This window comes from Mandrillus leucophaeus, unplaced genomic scaffold (genome assembly GCF_000951045.1).
Source record: "Mandrillus leucophaeus isolate KB7577 unplaced genomic scaffold, Mleu.le_1.0 Scaffold70, whole genome shotgun sequence".
NCBI classification, from domain to species: Eukaryota; Metazoa; Chordata; class Mammalia; order Primates; family Cercopithecidae; genus Mandrillus; species Mandrillus leucophaeus.
The window spans coordinates 4,494,884-4,514,625 of NW_012107586.1; the positions used below are offsets into that span (position 1 = coordinate 4,494,884).

The 19,742-nt window shown below is 56.9% G+C and overlaps 1 protein-coding gene across 1 annotated transcript in view; it reads left to right on the forward strand.

The window, feature by feature from the left end:
- The window catches only part of SPEG (SPEG complex locus), a 63,780-nt gene that overhangs the window by 28,839 nt on the left and 15,199 nt on the right, over positions 1–19,742 (forward strand). The window contains exons 9-30 of the mRNA XM_011964694.1: positions 830–1,005; positions 3,496–3,756; positions 4,884–5,042; positions 5,164–5,353; positions 5,461–5,684; positions 8,167–8,286; positions 8,533–8,637; positions 9,200–9,406; positions 9,813–9,936; positions 10,037–10,212; positions 13,170–13,282; positions 13,593–13,761; positions 14,010–14,106; positions 14,216–14,416; positions 15,453–15,510; positions 16,092–16,169; positions 16,270–16,448; positions 16,962–16,988; positions 17,592–17,744; positions 17,931–17,973; positions 19,004–19,072; positions 19,318–19,741. Of these exons, the coding sequence (XP_011820084.1) occupies positions 830–1,005; positions 3,496–3,756; positions 4,884–5,042; positions 5,164–5,353; positions 5,461–5,684; positions 8,167–8,286; positions 8,533–8,637; positions 9,200–9,406; positions 9,813–9,936; positions 10,037–10,212; positions 13,170–13,282; positions 13,593–13,761; positions 14,010–14,106; positions 14,216–14,416; positions 15,453–15,510; positions 16,092–16,169; positions 16,270–16,448; positions 16,962–16,988; positions 17,592–17,744; positions 17,931–17,973; positions 19,004–19,072; positions 19,318–19,741 (3,353 nt within the window). The remainder of the gene's footprint in view (positions 1–829; positions 1,006–3,495; positions 3,757–4,883; positions 5,043–5,163; positions 5,354–5,460; positions 5,685–8,166; positions 8,287–8,532; positions 8,638–9,199; positions 9,407–9,812; positions 9,937–10,036; positions 10,213–13,169; positions 13,283–13,592; positions 13,762–14,009; positions 14,107–14,215; positions 14,417–15,452; positions 15,511–16,091; positions 16,170–16,269; positions 16,449–16,961; positions 16,989–17,591; positions 17,745–17,930; positions 17,974–19,003; positions 19,073–19,317; position 19,742) is intronic.

Genomic DNA, 19,742 nt, shown 5'->3' on the forward strand with positions numbered 1-19,742 from the left:
CTGGTCAGGCTGGTCTCTAACTCCTGACCTCAGGTGATCCACCCACCTTGGCCTCCCAAAGTGCTGGGATTACAGGCATGAGCCACCGTGCCCAGACCCCACTGTTTTGTTTTTTTTTTTTTTAAACATTGTAAGTTTTTTCATATCCCTTTTGGGAAGTGGGAAAGCTATCTATCCATTATAAATAAATAAAAATAAGAAATGGGGAAGTTTAAGAATTATTAAGAGTTAAATAGGGCCAGGCATAAGGGCTCAATGCCTGTAATCCCAGCACTTTGGGAAGCCAAGAGAGGAGGATCATTTGAGCCCAGGAGTTCAAGACCAGTGTGGGCAACATGATGAAACCCTGTATCTACAAAAAATACAAAAATTAGGGGGGCATGGTGGCGGTGCCTGTAGTCCCAGCTACTCAGGAGGCTGAGGTGGGGGAATCGCTTGAACCTGGGGAGGTAGAAGTTGCAGTGAGCTGTGATCGTGCCACTGTACTCCAGCCTGGGTGACAGAGCAAAACCCTGTTTAAAAAAAGAAAGAAAGAAAAGAAAAAAGAGCTAAATAGCACGGCTCCACTCTTGAGTGCAGCAGGGTTCTGAGAAGGGAGAGCTCCAGGCAGTTAGAAGTGACCTGGAAGCTCCTAGAGGTGGGTGGGATGGCAGAGGGGGGGTAAAAACCTAGCCCTGGAAACCAGGGATGCCTACGTTCGGTGGGACAGATCTGGGGACTGGGCAAACTGCACAGGGAAGGAGAGGCCTACACAGTGCTGCAGCCCCAGTTCCTGTGCGCGCACATCAGGCCCCTGGGTCCTGGGACTGAGTTCTCGCCCCTCTGACAGGCTGAGAAACCGCCAGCCCGTGCGCCCAGACCAGCGGCGCTTTGCAGAGGAGGCTGAGGGTGGGCTGTGCCGGCTGCGGATCCTGGCTGCAGAACGTGGCGATGCTGGCTTCTACACTTGCAAAGCGGTCAATGAGTATGGCGCTCGGCAATGCGAGGCCCGCTTGGAGGTCCGAGGTGAGTACCTTATTTCTCCATGAAAGCCCACCTGGCCCTGGTCCCTTCCTGCCCCCACGGTCCGCTCTCACGCAGCCTCAGTTAGAGGATGCCACCAGTCCCCTAGTCCAGCTGCTTATATTATTGTTGAGTGAACCAAAGCCCAGAGACAGGAAGTGACCTGCCCAAAGCTGCACAGCACATTATTTTGTGCTCAGCTTACTACACAACACCACCTTCCCTGTTGCTCCATCACGGAGCCCTGGTGGCAGCCAGAGACCCTGCACCTGCCACTGGCCAAGCGCTCTCTACACTCTCCTGAGCCTTTGTCACCCTGCTCTGCCCAGGACCCTCCCTCATCCCCCTCCCCCTCTCCTCTCACCCCTTTGCCCACCCTCCCATCCCATTGCTGTGCAGAAGTTACTGTGAGGTAGCGGTGGGGAGAGTCTGGTGGCTGGACCCGTTCGGAGGGGCCCTTGGGGTGGCTTAGGCTTGGAGCATCACAGGGACCCTAGGGTGCCAGGGTGAGCACAGCTGTGACGTGTGAAGAGGCCTAGGCCCCCAGAGCCTGGGGCATTATGTGAAGGGGCTGTCTCAGGCAGCAGGAATGACAGGCCCTGGCTAGGGGGCCCTCAAGGGCCGTGGGTTTTCCTCCCCGAAGGCCACAGCCATTTGTCTTGCCTTCCACCTCACCCTTTGCCTCAATGGCGTCTTGCTTCCTCTCCTCGATTCTCACTCAGCCCCCAGCCCCTGACCTTCCCCAAGACTCAGAGCTCGGACCCTGACAGTCATGGTCCCTCTGCTGGCCCCCTTGCCTCAGTTCCCCTCCTCTGTGCCCGCCGTTCCTGTAGTTGCCACTTCCTTGGTCTCCAGATTCTTCAGCCTTCCTCCTCGGCCTGCTTCCTCTCCAGGGCCTGGCTCTGCCTTGCTTCTCTGTATTAACCCGTGTCTCGGTGCTTCTTTCTCTTGGGGATTCCTTCCAACACCCCCAGGCTTCGGGATGCTCCTGATCCCATGAATGCCTGGTTGCCCGGGGTCTCTGCCTGCCCAGGAACCCTGAGGAACCAGTCTCTGACTAGCTGCCGGGCCCTCCCAGCCCAGAGCTGACCTTGGGGGAACCAAGAGTGGCAGTGCTGCCCTGGCAGTGTGAGAGGCAGCCCTCTATGCAGAAGGGCCCTAGCCAGGTCTGCGTGACTGTGCGTGCATGTGTGCGTGTGCGTGTGCATGTGCATATATGCGTGTGTGTGCATGTGTGCGTATGCATGTGTGTGTGCATAGGTGTGTGCGTGTGCGTGTGTGTGCATGTGTGAGTGCATGCGTGTGTGTGTGTGCGCGTGCGCGTATGCTGCACTAACCTGCCGCTTGCTGACTGAGGTTTTTGTCTGTACACAGGCGAGTGAGCTCAGGGGGCCACCTGCGCTCCCCCCGCTACCCTCCGAGCCGCGCCCCTGTCTCAGGCACCTCTCGGACCTCGCTGTGTTTCACTGCCTCCTGCCCACAGACCCAGGCCCGCCGGCCCGGACCCGTCCCAGCCTCCCCTCCCCACCCCATGCAGCCCCCAGGGGGATAGCCCATGGGCCCCTGTGGATCCTCCCTCCCCAAGTGGACACATGGCTGTGCAGGCCAGGAGGCCCACAGATGGACTGAGTGCTGGGAAGGGGCGGCTGTGAGGGGTATCATCCCCCTGAGTCTCTCCCTGAAGGGGAGCACCGGGCGAGTGCATGTGCTACTGCTGCTACAGGCCTGTCTATCTGTTTGTCTGTCTGTGTGTCTGTGACAGTCAGGGAAGGATGCCTCTGAGCTGAGGTGGGGTGAGACAGAATGGGAGAGATTAGGGCATGGCGTGGAGGGGCCCAAGGAGCAGGGGCTGTTGACAAGGGCCTTACCAGGAGGGATTAGGACACTGACCATTCTAGAAATGGGTTTCAAATGGCACAACACTTTCTATTCCACAAAAGACCAAAAGCCAGAGGCCCCAGGCTCTGTGCTGATGAACAGCCTGGCTGAGCCCTGGCCTTGGCAGGTTGAGGGACCATTTGGGGCTCCCTCCTTCCCTGTCAGGGCTGGGGATGCTCTGTCTGGGAATGAGGGAGTTAACCAGGTTTGGTGCAGGAGCAGGGGCAAGGGGCCACTGTAGTGAGTGTGGAGAGATTTGGAAACACCTATTTCTTAACTCAAATAAAGTCCAGTTTGTACCCAGCTGGTGTGTTGTGTTTTTTTTTTTCCCCGCCGCTGTCTCTGCCACCACGTGGCCCTCTCGGTTTCCCCTCCCTCAGTTCCCCCTTGCCTCCATGAGTTACCCTCCCTGGCCTAGCTTGGATTGACATCTTGAAGCCAGGTCTGGGCATGCCTTGCTGTCCTGGCCAGGTGGGTGGGCTTTCCCCATCTCCAGAGAACAAAATGCATCTCTCTCTCTGTGTCTGTCTGTCTCTCTGTGCGTGCGTATGTGTGTCTCCCTCACCCTGTGTGTCTCTGCTCTGTGCGTGGCCCCCGTGGCTGCTTTCCCCTCAGCACACCCTGAAAGCCGGTCCCTGGCCGTGCTGGCCCCCCTGCAGGACGTGGACGTGGGGGCCGGGGAGATGGCGCTGTTTGAGTGCCTGGTGGCGGGGCCCACTGATGTGGAGGTGGATTGGCTGTGCCGTGGCCGCCTGCTGCAGCCTGCACTGCTCAAATGCAAGATGCATTTCGATGGCCGCAAATGCAAGCTGCTGCTTACATCTGTACATGAGGACGACAGTGGCGTCTACACCTGCAAGCTCAGCACAGCCAAAGGTAACTCCCCACTCAGGCCTTAGGGCTGCCGTGGGTGCCCAAGAGATGGAGGGAGGGGACTGGAGGTGCAGAATAAGATGCCTGGGAAACAGAGCTCCAACCCCTAGGGGAAGTGTAGGGGGTGGGAGCTAGTACACTGCCCTGGCCTCAGTAAAATGAGCACTTAGAATAGTGCGTAGCACAAAGGAAAGGCCGCAACACGGTTAACTGTTCCTGGGAGGGAATGTGTCTCCTGAGGTGAATGTGGGTTCCAACGCCTGCCCTGCAAGTCACCAGCTACATAACTTTGAACAAGTCACTTCATCTCTCTGAGCTTTAGCCTGTTCATCTGTAGAACAGGGATGGTGATCATGCCTCCTTTGTAGAAGGATTGGTAGGATTAATGAGATAGTGTATGTGAAGAACGAAGCACAGGGCCTGTCAAAGGGCCTTTCCAGGAGAGGGTAGGGCACCGACCATTCCAGAAATGGGTTTCAAATGGCACACCTGCTTAATAAATGCCAGCCATTGTTACCACTGATGCTATCTCTGACCTGGGCCTGCCCTCATGGAAGGGCAGAGATGATGGTACCTGCCTCGCCACGTTGTGGATGATGAAGACCTAAGCAGAAGCTGGAGGGGCTTTCGAAGCAGGAGGGTGCATCGGGTCAGCATAAGGGACCCTTATCTCTTCCAGAAGCTTCTTTGGAGTTTGGTAGAGTGGGGCCAAGGGGCATCTGCTCTGGGTCTGGGGCAGGTGGCTAGGAGCATGGGCATGATCCCGGCACGGAGGAGAATTCTGAGATGGAGATGGAGGAGGGCTGGGCTGGGCTTCTAGGACCCTGTCAGCGCTGGGCTGTGCTTCATCCAGGGTGGGCAGGGTGAGGGGAAGAGGGGAGAGCTGGGGCCAGGCCCTGGGCTCCTATGGAGTCCCCAGCCCACATGGCAGCCTGAGCCCACCCTTGCTGACTTCCACCCTCTCGAGAAGGTCTGGTCTCTGGATCTGTGCCTACTGCCTCCCCTGGGTACCCAGAGCCTTTGCTGGGCTCTGCCCAGGCTCTAGCTTCAGCCTTAGGTCAGGAGTGGCGGGTTGGGATGCCTGGGCCTCCTTGGCCTTCCCTGTCTTTGAGCTGCCCCCTGACCCCCAGATGAGCTGACCTGCAGTGCCCGGCTGACCGTGCGGCCCTCATTGGCACCCCTGTTCACACGGCTGCTGGAAGATGTGGAGGTGTTGGAGGGCCGAGCTGCCCGCTTCGACTGCAAGATCAGCGGCACCCCACCCCCTGTTGTTACCTGGACTCATTTTGGTACGGCCCCTATGCTGCAGGTGTTGAGGGCCCCCCAAGGGCCCAGGCGGGGATGGGGTACACCCAGAGGGCAGGGCCTGTCACTGCGCCTGCTCCGCATTCCCACTCCTCCCTCCTGCAGGCCGCCCCATGGAGGAGAGTGAGAACTTGCGGCTACGGCAGGATGGGGGTCTGCACTCACTCCACATTGCCCATGTGGGCAGTGAGGACGAGGGGCTCTATGCGGTCAGTGCTGTTAACACCCATGGCCAGGCCCACTGCTCAGCCCAGCTGTATGTAGAAGAGCCCCGGACAGCCGCCTCAGGCCCCAGGTACCACCGGGGCCCCACATGATGCCGGGGCTGCCTGTGAGGGGCCAGCCCAGCCCTGGGGTGGGAGGCATGGCCCTGGGCCTCTGGGCAGCTGTATGGTCTTGCAGTTCGAAGCTGGAGAAGATGCCATCCATTCCCGAGGAGCCAGAGCAGGGTGAGCTAGAGCGGCTGTCCATTCCCGACTTCCTGCGGCCACTGCAGGACCTGGAGGTGGGACTGGCCAAGGAGGCCATGCTAGAGTGCCAGGTGACCGGCCTGCCCTACCCCACCATCAGCTGGTTCCACAATGGCCACCGCATCCAGAGCAGCGACGACCGGCGCATGACACAGTGTACGTGTCTGGGAAGGACCCCGGGAGTGTCCCCTGCAGCATCCTCTTGGTTTGCAATGCCCTGCCCCTCTCCCCAGCTTTCCCCAGGCCTTCCCTCTGTAGCCTGACCAGGGACAGGGCACCTGGGGGAAGGGAACCCAGAGGGACTGTGAGGTCATTGCCTCCCCTGCAAGCCCGCACAGCACAGCACTCATCTGCTGAGTCACCCCTCGGTGCCTGTTAGCACTGACTGGGCAGGTAGTACAGCCTGCTGCTAACCTGCATCGGGCCCATGAGCAAGTTACAGAAGCCCTCTGTGCCTCAGTTTCTCATCTGTAATTGGGTTGTTATGAGACTAAATCAGTTAATACATATAAGCCCTAGAGCAGGGCCTGACACCTGGCAAGCAGTCGGGAGGTGTGACGTCTCACTGTTCCTGTTTTAGTAGCCATTATCATCAGCGGTGGTACTTCCTGGAGACATTGCAATGAAAAAGCAGGTGCGGGCAGTGTCTGGCATGGAAAGGGTGCTCTGCCCAGGGTTATTAACAAATAACAAATAAAGAAGAAGGGGCCAGGGGAGACACAGAGGAACGTATTTGGGTTGGTGTCCTCTAAGCCTGGGACATTTTCTCATGGGAGCATCTCAGTTCCATCCTTGAAGGAATCTGAGTCTTGTGTGAGAAGGTCTGCCCACCTCCCATAAGACAGTGCCCACTCTTTGACCCATGACGGTTTCCTCTTACGGCTGCAACATGACAGAGATCACCTTCATTAAGTGCTTTCTAAGTGCCAGGCCCTGAGAGCTAAAGGTATGACAAGGACCATCTTACCTTGCCACAGGCCTATAAGGCGGGTACTATTAGCCCCATTTACAGATGAGGAAACTGAGGCTTAAAGAGATACAGGAAGCTGCCCAGAGGCAAGAAAGGACTGTCTGACCCTGGTGCCCAGCTCCTAACCAGGATGTCCCTGTCACCCATGCTACATTCTCCCTGCCCGCCCGCCCATCTCCAGTGATGCCACCCCTGCTCCCACCCCTGCCCACAGCCTCCCATGACTGTCATTCTCAGCAGCAGGCCTCCCTGTCTCCCAGTCTGCTCTGAGGTCCTGGGTGAGTGTCTGTCTCAGGATCTGAGCTGGCGTCTCTGCTTCTGCCTGTATCTAGGGTCACTGGCAGCCCTTGGCTTCTCTTCTCTTATAAATAGTGTCAGCAGAGATAAATGAATGGGTAACTGTTCTATGCGGAGATAACTGCAAAGAGAAGGGAGGGGTGTCTGGGGACAGCCCTGACACAAAGGAGGACAGTGCAGGCCTCCTCTCTGTGTCCTCGCCAGAGACAGCTTCCTTATCATCCAGGGAGCAGGGAGTAGGGAAAGAGCTTTGGAATCACATGGAACCAAGGTCAAGCCCTCATTTATTAGCCGTGTGACCTTGACCAAGTCAATATCTCCGACCTCATTGGTAAAATGGGGATAATTTTGTAGAGTTGTTGTGAGGATTCCAGGTGGGGAAAGCATGTCAGGTACCTGGTACAGGCTGGGCACAGAGCAGGCAACTCTTGTAATATATCATAGAATGTATTTGGCACTTACTGTGTGTGAGGTTCTGGGTCTGGTGGGACAAGCAGATCTGACAAAGTCAGCCCTGTCTTTAAGGAGCTTGCAGGCCAGGTCAGGAGCTACGGCTTATGCAAGAGGAAGAGCCCCCACCTGTGAAAAGCAGTGTGGGCCAGTGCCCATCGATGTGCAAGCGAGAGGGTTGGGGTCCTGGGAGGAGTCCGAGGATGAGGGGTAGAGAGCGGGCCAGGGGCAGGAGGGCTTCATGGGCTGCACCCACTTGAACTATGTCTTGAAGGACAAGGAAGCCTCAGGTAAGAGGAGAGCATTCCACAAGGGAGGAATGTGGTGAGCAATGACCTGGAGATGGAACTCAGCGGCTCGTTCAGGGGCCTGATGGTTTGCCAGTATCAAAATGCAGAGGAGCAGCAGAGACGTGGCTGGCAGGGAGTTCGGGTTGAGGGCTTTGCTGCCCTCCTGGAGGGCTTCCCTGCAGCTGCGCTGGAGACAGAATGGCAGTGGCCTGGGGATGGAGAAGAAGGGCTTAGGGGAGGGGCCTTGGGAACAAAACCTTGTTCGAGTTTTGACATAGAGGTTGTGACCCTGCAGAGGTGGGGAGACGAGGGGCCAGTCAACAGGGGCAGGGACCCTAGAGGGTGCCCAGTGTAGGAGGAAGCAAAGATGATAAGTTGCCTGGCCTGACACACTGGAGAAACAGACCAGAGGGGTCAGGGCAGATGTAGACTTGGAAGCCAGCTCGGGCCGGGACCCGGAGTTTGCTGTGGATGCACTTCCTGCTGTCTGCCCCATCCTTGCCCCATCCTTCCCCATTCGCCTCCTCCCTACAGTGGATGGGGATGAGGGACCAGGCCCGGGATGGCATAGGCCTACCCCTCAAGGTATCCTCCAGGCTCAGGCCCAGTGTCACTGTCCCTCCCCCACCAGACAGGGATGTCCATCGCTTGGTGTTCCCTGCCGTGGGGCCTCAGCATGCCGGTGTCTACAAGAGCGTCATCGCCAACAAGCTGGGCAAAGCTGCCTGCTATGCCCACCTGTATGTCACAGGTGAGGCAGGCACCCTCGTGGTCAGCTGCATGCACAGCCTGGCCTCTGGCACTACCTGGGGTCTCAAGGAAAGGGGCCTCCACATCAGCTCCCTTCCCCTCCATCCCCTGGGGACCCCCCCATCTTGCCCTTGCCCCTGCCCCTGCGGCTGAGACCCCAGGCCCTAGACTCCTGCCCTGAGGCTTGGTGATCCTGTGGGGCTGCTGGGCCGTTGGACCCAGCAGACATTTGACCTGTGGCTTTCAGATGTGGTCCCAGGCCCTCCAGATGGTGCCCCGCAGGTGGTGGCTGTGACGGGGAGGATGGTCACACTCACATGGAACCCCCCCAGGAGTCTGGACATGGCCATCGGTGGGTCAGGGCTGCACAGGGCCGTGGGTGGGGAAGGGGTGTGGACAGCGCAGGCTCAGGCAGGGCACCATGGGGGCCAGACCCCAGAAGCAGATGGGCAGGGGCAGGAGCTGATGGAATGCTGGCAGGAACAGCTTTGCCCGTCTTCTCTCCACGGTGCATGGTGCTCTCGCTCTGGGTCAGGAGAGGAGGCACGGGGCACTGCCACATTCCCTTCCTATTCTCAGAGGGACTGGGTGCCTGGGTCGGGACTTGCAAATGCCCTCTCCTCCTCTTGTCCAGGATCTCCTTCCACTCTGCCTCAGTTTCCCTGCCTCAGGTATCAAGGAATTAGAGTTCAATTCCAGCCCCATCTGTACCTGTAACTGGTATCTTGTTGGCTCTAAACCTCCCAGGGAAGTGGCTGGGCAAGAGCAGATGGGGGACAGAGAGGAAGCAACAGCAGGGACTGAGGCATGTCCTCAGAGCAGACTAATGATGAGTTCCAGGGTCCCAGTCCCGCTGGATGGGGAGGGGGTGCTGCTCGTGTAACACCAGCCTCTAGTAGCTCCTCTCCCGCCAGACCCGGACTCCCTAACGTACACAGTGCAGCACCAGGTGCTGGGCTCGGACCAGTGGACGGCACTGGTCACAGGCCTGCGGGAGCCAGGGTGGGCAGCCACGGGGCTGCGTAAGGGGGTCCAGCACATCTTCCGGGTCCTCAGCACCACTGTCAAGAGCAGCAGCAAGCCCTCGCCCCCTTCTGAGCCTGTACAGCTGCTGGAGCACGGTGAGCCTGGGTGCTCCTGTTGGGTAGGGGTGGGAGATGCTGGGATGGGGAACAGGGCCCTGTGGTGGAGGCTGAAGGGCTGGCCTGCACATGGTATCTGGCAGGAGCAACCAGGCTGGGCAGGACCTTGGCCCATCTATACACTTCCTTCTCCCTCCTGAAAGCAGCAGGGCACAGTGGCCGAAGCTCAGGCTTTGGGATCGGGCCTGCTGGAGTCCAACCCCACAACCCCAGCTTTGCCACTCCCTGGCTGTGTTCCCTGGACAAATCGCTAAAGCTCTCTGAGCTTCAGCTTCCCCATCTATAAAAACGGAGCTCAAGTGTTGATGAGGGGTGTTAAAGGAGTGGTGTGTGCTGAGGACCTGGCGTCAAGCCCAGCACAGAGCCTGCGCTCTCCTCCTCCCAGGCCCACCCCTGGAGGAGGCCCCTGCCGTGCTGGACAAACCGGACATCGTGTATGTGGTGGAGGGACAGCCTGCCAGTGTCACCGTCACATTCAACCATGTGGAGGCCCAGGTCGTCTGGAGGAGGTGAGCCCCTTTCCCACATGTGGCTGCTTAGGTCTGGCCCAGCCTGGCCAGAATTTCCTGGGGCAAGATCTGGGTGACCTCCCTGTCATGTGTCCCTTAGCTGCCGAGGGGCCCTCCTAGAGGCACGGGCAGGTGTGTACGAGCTGAGCCAGCCAGATGATGACCAGTACTGTCTTCGGATCTGCCGGGTGAGCCGCCGGGACATGGGGGCCCTCACCTGCACTGCCCGAAACCGTCACGGCACGCAGACCTGCTCGGTCACATTGGAGCTGGCAGGTGGGTGACAGCGGGTCCTTCTTCCTAGTCTCCCTCAAAGGCCCAAAGCTCTCTCCTCACACCCCCAGGTACACAACCCACCTGACACTGCTGCAGATCCAAACCCATGTCCTCCAGTCAGGCCTGTCCATGTCATGGCTATACAAATACCATACTAGTAATAATGACAACAATCATACTAATAAGATTTATTGGCCAGGCGCGGTGGCTTATGCCTGTAATCTCAGCACTTTGGGAGTCCGACATGGGTGGATTACCTGAGGTCAGGAGTTTGTGACCAGCCTCACCAACATGGTGAAACCCCGTCTCTACTAAAAATACAAAAATTAGCTGGGCATGGTGGTGGGCCCCAGTAGTCCCAGCTACGTGGGAGGCTGAGGCAGGAGAATCACTTGAACCTGGGAAGCAGAGGTTGCAGTGAGCCGAGATCGTGCCATTGCACTCCAGCCTGGGCAACAAGAGCAAAACTCAGTCTCAAAAAAAAAAAAAGATGTATTGAGCCTAGTGTGTGCCAGTCTCAGTACTCAGCACTTTATGTGTATTGCCTCATTTAATGTTTACATCAGCCTTGTGAGATGGGGTAGTTATTATCCCCATTTTACAGATGAGGAGACTGAGGCTGAGGCTAAGAGTAACTGGCCCAAGTTCACAGAACCTAATAAGTACAGGACTGGGTTCAAGTGTGGCTGCCTGACTCCTAGCTCCTGTGTTAAACATAATAGGAAATAGTATCTCAGATATAACAAACATGAGAAGACCAAGTTGGTTTTTAAAGAAACCCGTGAGCACATCTTATCACCAGACTGCCAGCCCTGAGGATCCTGGCGGCCCTTTGGCACAAGCCTGTTTGACAGAGCCTCCCAATGTTTGCAGCAAGAATTCTTTTCTCTTTTTTTGAGACAGTCGTCTCACTCTGTCACCCACACCATCTCGGCTCACTGCAACCTCCACCTTCCCGGTTCGAGTGATTCTTGTGCCTCAGGCTGCCAAGTAGCTGGGACTACAAGCATGCACAACCACACCCAGCTAATTTTTTGTATTTTTAGTAGAGATGGGGTTTTGCTATGTTGGCCAGGCGGGTTTTGAACTCCTGGCCTCGAACTCCTGGCCTCAAGTAATCCGTCCACCTCGGCTTCCCAAAGTGCTGAGATTATAGGTGTGGGCCACCGCATCGGGCCTTACGATTCTTTTTATAATTTCTCCTTTAAAGATGTAGTCTCTCAAACTAGTTGCTATCTCATGCATTAGGTAGTAACTGTTTGGTTTTCCAATTTGTTAATTAACTCTAGACATATGTAACTGCCACTCAGAACTCTTGATCAACATGGGCTAAGCAGGGTTACCTGCTGAGTAAATACAAGTCCAACCAAAAGCAAAGAAAGAGATATTTTACTTAGAACAGGCAATCTTATCATGGGTAAATGGACATTTTCTGGTGCTTTCAAAAGACCATTGAAGCTCACTGGAAACTTTCAGGTGCTTTGACCCTCACAGACTGCGCCCACCACCTCCCAGCCCATGGGGGACAGGATTCCTAGAGGGGAGGGGAGGCATCTGTGAAGTGGAAGGGAAGTGGCAATAGGGTGTGTAACGAGGAGACAGGGAACCCTTCCGGCCCTGCTGTGAAGATGGTGGGATGGCTGGGTGCTCTTTTAAGTGTCTCCCTCCTTGCCTGTCCTGTCCCTAGCACTCTCCACTCAGTCACCACTTTACTCCTTGACAGTTCATCTTTAGGACTCACCTTTCTTCCCAGATATAGGAGGAACCCTGAAGTTTGGGGGGCCCCTGGCCCTCAGAGCCCTGCAGCACAGCCTAGCTGGAACAGTGACTGATGGAGCCCCATTTGAGCCCAGCCAGCCAGGGCTCAGATGGAGCTGGGGCTTGCACTGACACTCCTATTCCACTAGACCCCACCCTGCCACACCCAGACAGGGCAAGTGGAGCGGTGGCCCCCCTTCCTCCATGTCAACCTCACTGCAGTGTCTTCCCCATCCCCAGGATGGCCTCCCCTGTTGTCTGTGTGCCTGTGAAGGGTGGGGGTCCACACCTGGCCACCCTGCCTTCCCAAGTACCTGACTCATCCTGCTTCTCCTCAAGCTGAGATGCTCAAACATGCTGGGGTTGCGGGTAGGGGCTGGCGGAGGACACCTGGAAGTCACAGCCTCCTTTGCAAAGCACATTGCAATATGTATTTAATTTCATCATGAGAATTAGAAGCTGCTTTACCAGGAAATCATATGACCACATGATATGTATGGAGAATGAAATCACAATCATATGTGGAAGATAGAGTCCATTTCTAGACGGTTTGGTATTTAGGGGTTACTTGTTCATCTTGCCATCTCCCAGGTGCTATTAACAGAAGGCCCTCTAAACATTTTTCAAAGATTCAGAGAAAAAAACTCCAAGATAGAGGCAATGCCATCCATGAGCTTAATTCAGGGTCACAGGCTGAGCCACCTGCAGGGGGCCAAGTTCAGGTAGTCAGAAGCCAGCGGGTGGCCCTGTGAAGAAGGGCGGCCACCCACAGGGGGCAGCATTGAGCCGCTCCTCGCCCGCGGATTCATGCAGTGACGGGAGCGACACAGGATGGCCAGTCCTGATTTTTCAAGAAAGGCAGGAAATCCAGATTTCTTTTGTGTGTGAAAATCTCCTAATTTCAAAGCTGCCAAATTAATACTGAAGGTCGAACAAAGCAAGCCTGCACCTTGTGCCAGGTTTCCTGAGATTTGGAGAACATCACGTTTGGATTTACGGGGGCGGGGGCGCTTGGTCCAGGCGGGGAACTCTGTTGTCCCAGTTGGTGGGGGGTGGGGGACGGTGGCTTGCTGGGAGGCGGGGGTCTAGCGTTCTGCCTGAGCCAGTCGCTGATGGGGGCTCTAGGGAGGGGCTGAGGAGGCAGGGTAAAGCCGATCCTCTGCCCCCTCTCTTCCCACTCCTATCCCCATGTGTTTCAGAGGCCCCTCGGTTTGAGTCCATCATGGAGGACGTGGAGGTGGGGGCTGGGGAAACTGCTCGCTTTGCCGTGGTGGTTGAGGGAAAACCACTGCCGGACATCATGTGGTACAAGGTCAGAGTGTGCTGCTGGCTGATCCTGGGAGGGAGAGGAGGGGCTCCCTGGGGGCGTGGTAGGGTCCTGGGAGGCTTAGGAGGGCGGAGCCCGGGCGGAGGCGTGGTTAGGAGGAGGAAAGGGGATGCAGAGGACTGACTAGCTGAGGGGCGCAGGGCTTTCTGTGAAAGATAAGGGAGGAGCTGATTCTGGGTCCTGGGAAGAGATGCACTGCCTAGAGTAGATGAGGACGGGGTCTGGAACAGCGGCTCCTGGCCCCAAGGCAGAGGTGAGGCCAGGCCCAGGCTGACGGTGAGACCCAACTCTGCAGGACGAAGTGCTGCTGACCGAGAGCAGCCATGTGAGCTTCGTGTATGAGGAGAATGAGTGCTCCCTGGTGGTGCTCAGCACGGGGGCCCAGGATGGAGGCGTCTACACCTGCACCGCCCGGAACCTGGCGGGCGAGGTCTCCTGCAAAGCAGAGTTGGCTGTGCATTCAGGTGGGCAGGTGTTCCGGAGAAAGGTAAAGCGCGCACCTCCTGGAATCTGATGTGACACCCCCGCCATGCTCTGCCCAGGAAGCAGCCAGCCCTGTACTCCCAGCCACCACACCCCCAGCCCAGCCCTCCACCTTGAGCCCCCAACATTCTTGCACCTCTTCTGTCTCCTTCCTCTGTCCACCTGTCCCAGTCTCTGGCCTGCTTGCTTTCTTCCCCTCCCACCTAACACCATGACATCTCTGCCCCAGCTCAGACAGCTATGGAGGTCGAGGGGGTCGGGGAGGATGAGGACCATCGAGGAAGGAGACTCAGCGACTTTTATGACATCCACCAGGAGATCGGCAGGTGTGGGGCTAGGAGGGAAGCCAGTGGAGGCTGCTGGGTCTGAGGGCTGGGAGGCATGGAGAGGGCCACAGTGATGGCTGATCCCTGACCCCCTCCCGGTGTCAACCAGGGGTGCCTTCTCCTACCTGCGGCGTGTGGTGGAGCGTAGCTCCGGCCTGGAGTTTGCGGCCAAGTTCATCCCCAGCCAGGCCAAGCCAAAGGCATCAGCGCGTCGGGAGGCCCGGCTGCTGGCCAGGCTCCAGCACGACTGTGTCCTCTACTTCCATGAGGCCTTCGAGAGGCGCCGAGGACTGGTCATTGTCACTGAGCTGTATCCTGGGACAGGCTGGTGGCTGGGGAGATCCATGCCTAAATGACTGGTCCTTATAACATCCAATAGGCAACATGTTTTACAGTTTACAAAGTAGTCCCATTGACAATTGGGAGGGATACATCTGAAGACTGCTATGAAAACCAACAGTTTTAAGCCCATTGTTAGCTTCAATTTACATAGCATTTCATGTATGCCTGGCAGTGTTCTAAGAGTCTTACAAATATTAACCTATTTAATCCTCACATATTCCTATCTCCTGGAATTTTATAGTTAACTTGTATTATCCCCATTTTACAGATGAAGAGACAGGCATGGAGAGGTTAAATAACTTGCCCAAGGTCACACAGCTAGCACGTGGCCTATGCTTTTCATCATGAAATGCAGTACAATGCATCTGCATATTTGAAGTGACCCCATTTCAGATCAATACTTGGATTTATTTGGAGGCTGTTTTCATAAGGAACAGATTTTACCCTTTCATAAAGGCCGTGGTTAAGCAAAGGCACATTGAGGTAAGGATGCTGGGTGATGAGCTCATCACCCCAGTAGCAGGGTGACCGTAACCTGCTCATGAGCCTCCTGCCTGCACTGTTTGAATTCAAACCTCAGCAAAATGACAAATTATTCCATGTCATGGACCTTCTAGGTCATTCTCAAATAGAGTCAAGAAGTCCCATCCACAGTCAACAGAATTCTGCTGTAATTTGATCCCTATAAATGCTTTACAGGGTGGGCAGGAGAGGAAATTTCATTCCCGTCTTACTCCTGGGAGAACCTAGGCTCAGAGAGGTGAAGTGACTTGTCTGAGATCCCATAGAAAGTGGGAGTTCAAGCAGGGATGTCCCACCTGTGCCCTCAGAAGACAGGAGGTGGGGAGGGGGTACATGTGGAGGAGGGAAGAGATAGTCTCTGACTAGTATCAGGTCTTCTGTAAGGGAATGGAGAACCTCATGCTGAGCTGGGACCCGCCCTGAGCTCTGGGGTGGGCTGGGAAGTTGGCACTGGGCACTGTTCTCCTTGATCTGAGACGTAGCTGCACAGAGGAGCTGCTGGAGCGAATGGCCAGGAAACCGACCGTGTGTGAGTCTGAGGTGAGGGCAGTGGGTGGCAGGGGCCAGGTTGGGCACCGGCCTTCCCCCACCTGAGCTTTGAGAATCAACAAATGGGTCCTGAGCATGCCATCTGTGTCCACAGGAAGCCAGGGGTGGAGGCAGAGAGCACTGTTAGGCAGGCAGCAGAGTCCCCATCCAATGATACCAGACCCCTGTCTATTTGGGACTTGCGCTATTCTCTCTAAATCTCAGCAAACCCAGCCCAGTTCCTAACTGTTGTTTCCCACTCCATCACCTAAGCATCTCCCAAACATTTCTCCTGGAAGGAGCCCCACCTAGATTTTATTGATCTCGCTGCAGTCCTGCCATGTCAGGCTGTACATATTGTGCACTGCACAATTCTACTTATTACCATGCGATGGCTCCTCCCTATAATTGTGTTGTACCCTCCAGTGCACATGGTAGCCTTGGATCTTTGCAACCCCAAACCTGTGTTTCAGCCCCTTCCATGAGCCATCTGAAGGCTACTCCACAGGCACAGCCTGACCGCTTGCCGCCCTGGAGGTAATCAGACACATACCACCCTACCCCCACAGACTCTGGGCCCCCTGTTTCCACAGATCCGGGCCTATATGCGGCAGGTTCTAGAGGGAATACACTACCTGCACCAGAGCCACGTGCTGCACCTCGATGTCAAGGTGAGGTGGGGACTGGAGAGCAGACAGGCCCTGTGGGAGCCAGGAGTGGACTGTCCTTCCTTGTTCATTCGGCCCCCACACCTCGCCTTGTGTCTTCCAGCCTGAGAACCTGCTGGTGTGGGATGGTGCCGAGGGTGAAGAGCAGGTGCGGATCTGTGACTTTGGGAATGCCCAGGAGCTGACTCCAGGAGAGCCCCAGTACTGCCAGTATGGCACACCTGAGTTTGTAGCACCCGAGATTGTCAATCAGAGCCCCGTGTCTGGAGTCACTGACATCTGGTAAGGCTGGCATGCTGGGCTGGGTGGGCCAGGGCAGCTGCCCTTGGGGCTGTGCCGGGGATGCGCTGACTGACAGGGAGATTTACCAAGCCTGGATTCCTTCTGACAGTGGGCTGGAGGCATTGCTTGCAGGGTTTCCTGCCCATGTTACTCCTTGCCCATCATGAGTCAGGGCTGCCCCATTCTCTCAAGGCCTTAGCCCTGTTAGTCCTTGACACCCTCACCTTGCCCTCAGCAGCCAGCATGCCTCCTCCAGTGAGGCAGGCATGGTCCCATTGGTCCCCAGACTTCCCTGGGCTTCCTGGGCCAGCCCTGCCATGACCCTGGACTTCTCCAGGCATATCTGGACCTGTGGGTTCAGGGTCCTCCCTGAAGAAGCCACTCCTGTGCCCATTGTCCATGGCAGTGTTCCCAGGGAGGTAACCGCTCACTCAGGTCAGCAGTAGCGAAGAACTGCTCCCTTCCAGTCAGAGGGGTGCAGTCCTCTTACCCATCACTCTCCTTTCCTCACAGGCCTGTGGGCGTTGTTGCCTTCCTCTGGTAAGGACCCCTCTGCAGTGTCCCAGCAGTCTCCTGGCAGGTCCACCCCTGACCTTTGCAGGGCTACAGCCCACCCCCTTCTCTTCCACACCCCCCACTCCTTCTTGTACTGCAAGAAGCCTCATGTGCATGAGGTTGGACGCCCTGGTCTGCATGCCCACACTCTGCCTGTCCCCACACCCCTCCGTAAGAGGTGGGCACCCTGGATGGAGAGAGCCCAGCGCAGGCTCAGGGCCATGGAGGCAGGAAACTCTTTGGCTCTGAGTGTCTAAAACTGGGACTCGAAGGGAGTGGAGCTCAGGATGGGCACATCCCCTTGGCACAGACTCTTCACTCATGGGGAGGCCACACTGGAGGATGGATGGAGCAGGTCCTCTAAAGCACAGGCCACTAGGCCCCAAGGCAGCACCACCTTTCTGCCCATCAGGGGGCTGGGGAGGGGACAGGGGAGAAGAGAGTCTGCAGCCTCGCCTTTTACCCAGATTTGCCCAGCCTCTGTCATCCTAACAACCCCAGCCTCCACCTGTCCCCAGCCCTGTGCCCCCACTGGCATTCCCCTTTGTCCCCACCTGCCCCTCACGACGCCCCTTTTCACCTCTGCAGTCTGACAGGAATCTCCCCGTTTGTTGGGGAAAATGACCGGACAACATTGATGAACATCCGAAACTACAACGTGGCCTTCGAGGAGACCACATTCCTGAGCCTGAGCAGGGAGGCCCGGGGCTTCCTCATCAAAGTGCTGGTGCAGGACCGCCTGTGAGTACAAGGCCCTGGGAGCCCCCACCTGCAGGGTCACCCTCATACCACCTGCCTGCTCCTCCCAGACTCCTGCCGCTCGACATGCAAGCCCCCAAGTCCTTAGGAGCCCTGTTTGCTCAAACAGTTATTGACTGACTGGATGACTGAATGATAAATCCCTTCTTAATCCTCATTCATTCACAGGAGACCTACCGCAGAGGAGACCCTAGAACATCCTTGGTTCAAAGTGAGTCTGGTCTGCAAAGTGGTGGCACAAAAGGTGGAGGGAGGGAGAATGTTACTAACAGTTCTATTTATTGAGTACCTACTATGTGCAGTAACCACGTTAGGCATTGAATATGCATATGGCCTATTAACCTCACAATAGCTTTGCAAAGGAAGACATTATTAGTCCCATTTTGTTGACAAGGAAACAGGCTCAAATCAGGGATGGAGTTGGGGGTATCCTGGACTCCAGGGCATATGTCTGGACCTCTCCATCCTGGGCATCCTCAGTGGAGTTCTCCCCCATGCTTGAGACCAGACCCTGGTCTTCCTGACTTCTGCCTTTCCATCTCTGTCCTGCACTGGTCCCACACACTAGCGTTGGGGGTGACCAGGCAGGCTCAGCCCCCGGTTATGAGCTTCATGTGGGCAGGTTCTCGGTTCTCACTCATTCATCTTCAAACCCCAGTGCCTCAGGGCACAGTGCCAGGCATTGATGGGGTCTTGGGGATTTGGGAGCGGATTTGAAGGCTGAGGTCATTCTGGTGTCAGGAGTTGAATTAAGAGCCTCCTTTCTCAGACCGGAAATGAGCTCCGGAAGAGAGAGCCTGGGTGGGTAGCCGAGGGAAGCATCCATCTTGGCCTGGACCACCAAGGCTCCAGATGTCTGGGGTGTTGGCCCTACATGGAGACAGAGAGGAGCTGAGGAGCCAGGGCCTAGGTAAGGGGCCTAAGAGCACAGGCCTCCCAGGGCAGCTGGTTTACCAGGACAGGGCCATGAGCCCTGGTGGAAGCTCAGAAGCCTACCTCTGGGAGCTACCAGTTTCCTGCCTCCCCCTTGGGGGCTTTAGGGGATTTGTCCCTAAGGACACCCTGGCTGTAGGCATTGTCCTGACAGACCCAAGGGAAAGGGGACCCCAGGAGCCCAGACTCAGTGCTGCTCAATCCACTCTCTCCTGCCACCCCGCCCCATGGAGTTTGCCTCTCTGTTGCCAAACCTGGAGGGTCTAGGTTGACAGCTTTCCCTCAAGCCCTCTTTCCTGGGTTTGCAGACTCAGGCAAAGGGCGCAGAGATGAGCACGGATCACCTGAAGCTATTCCTCTCCCGGAGGAGGTGGCAGGTGAGTGTGGCAGGCCAGCCTCTATGCTTTCCACCTTCTCCTTCTCTCTAACACCGCCTTCCCCCTCCCATGGGTCTTCATCTCCTGCTCCTGTCTTCTCGCTTTCACTGGCTCCATACCCAGTTTCCTGCCTGTTCCCTGACCCTCTGCATGCTCAGGCCTCTTCCCCAGGGCTGAGGTGGGCCTGGGGGGGACAATCCTGCCCCAGGGGTCCCTCAGGTCTGACTCCAGTAACCTGTCTCCAGCGCTTCCAGATCAGCTACAAATGCCACCTGGTGTTGCGCCCCATCCCGGAGCTGCTGCGGGCTCCCCCAGAGCGGGTGTGGGTGACCATGCCCAGAAGGCCACCCCCCAGTGGGGGGCTCTCATCCTCCTCGGATTCTGAAGAGGAAGTGCTGGAAGAGCTGCCCTCAGTGCCCCGCCCACTGCAGCCCGAGTTCTCAGGCTCCCGGGTGTCCCTCACCGATATTCCCACTGAGGATGAGGCTCTGGGGACCCCAGAGACTGGGGCTGCCACCCCCATGGACTGGCAGGAGCAGGGAAGGGCTCCCTCTCAGGACCAGGAGGCTCCCAGCCCGGAGGCCCTCCCCTCCCTAGGCCAGGAGCCCGCAGCTGGGGCTAGCCCCAAGCGGGGAGAACTCCGTAGGGGCAGCTCGGCTGAGAGCGCCCT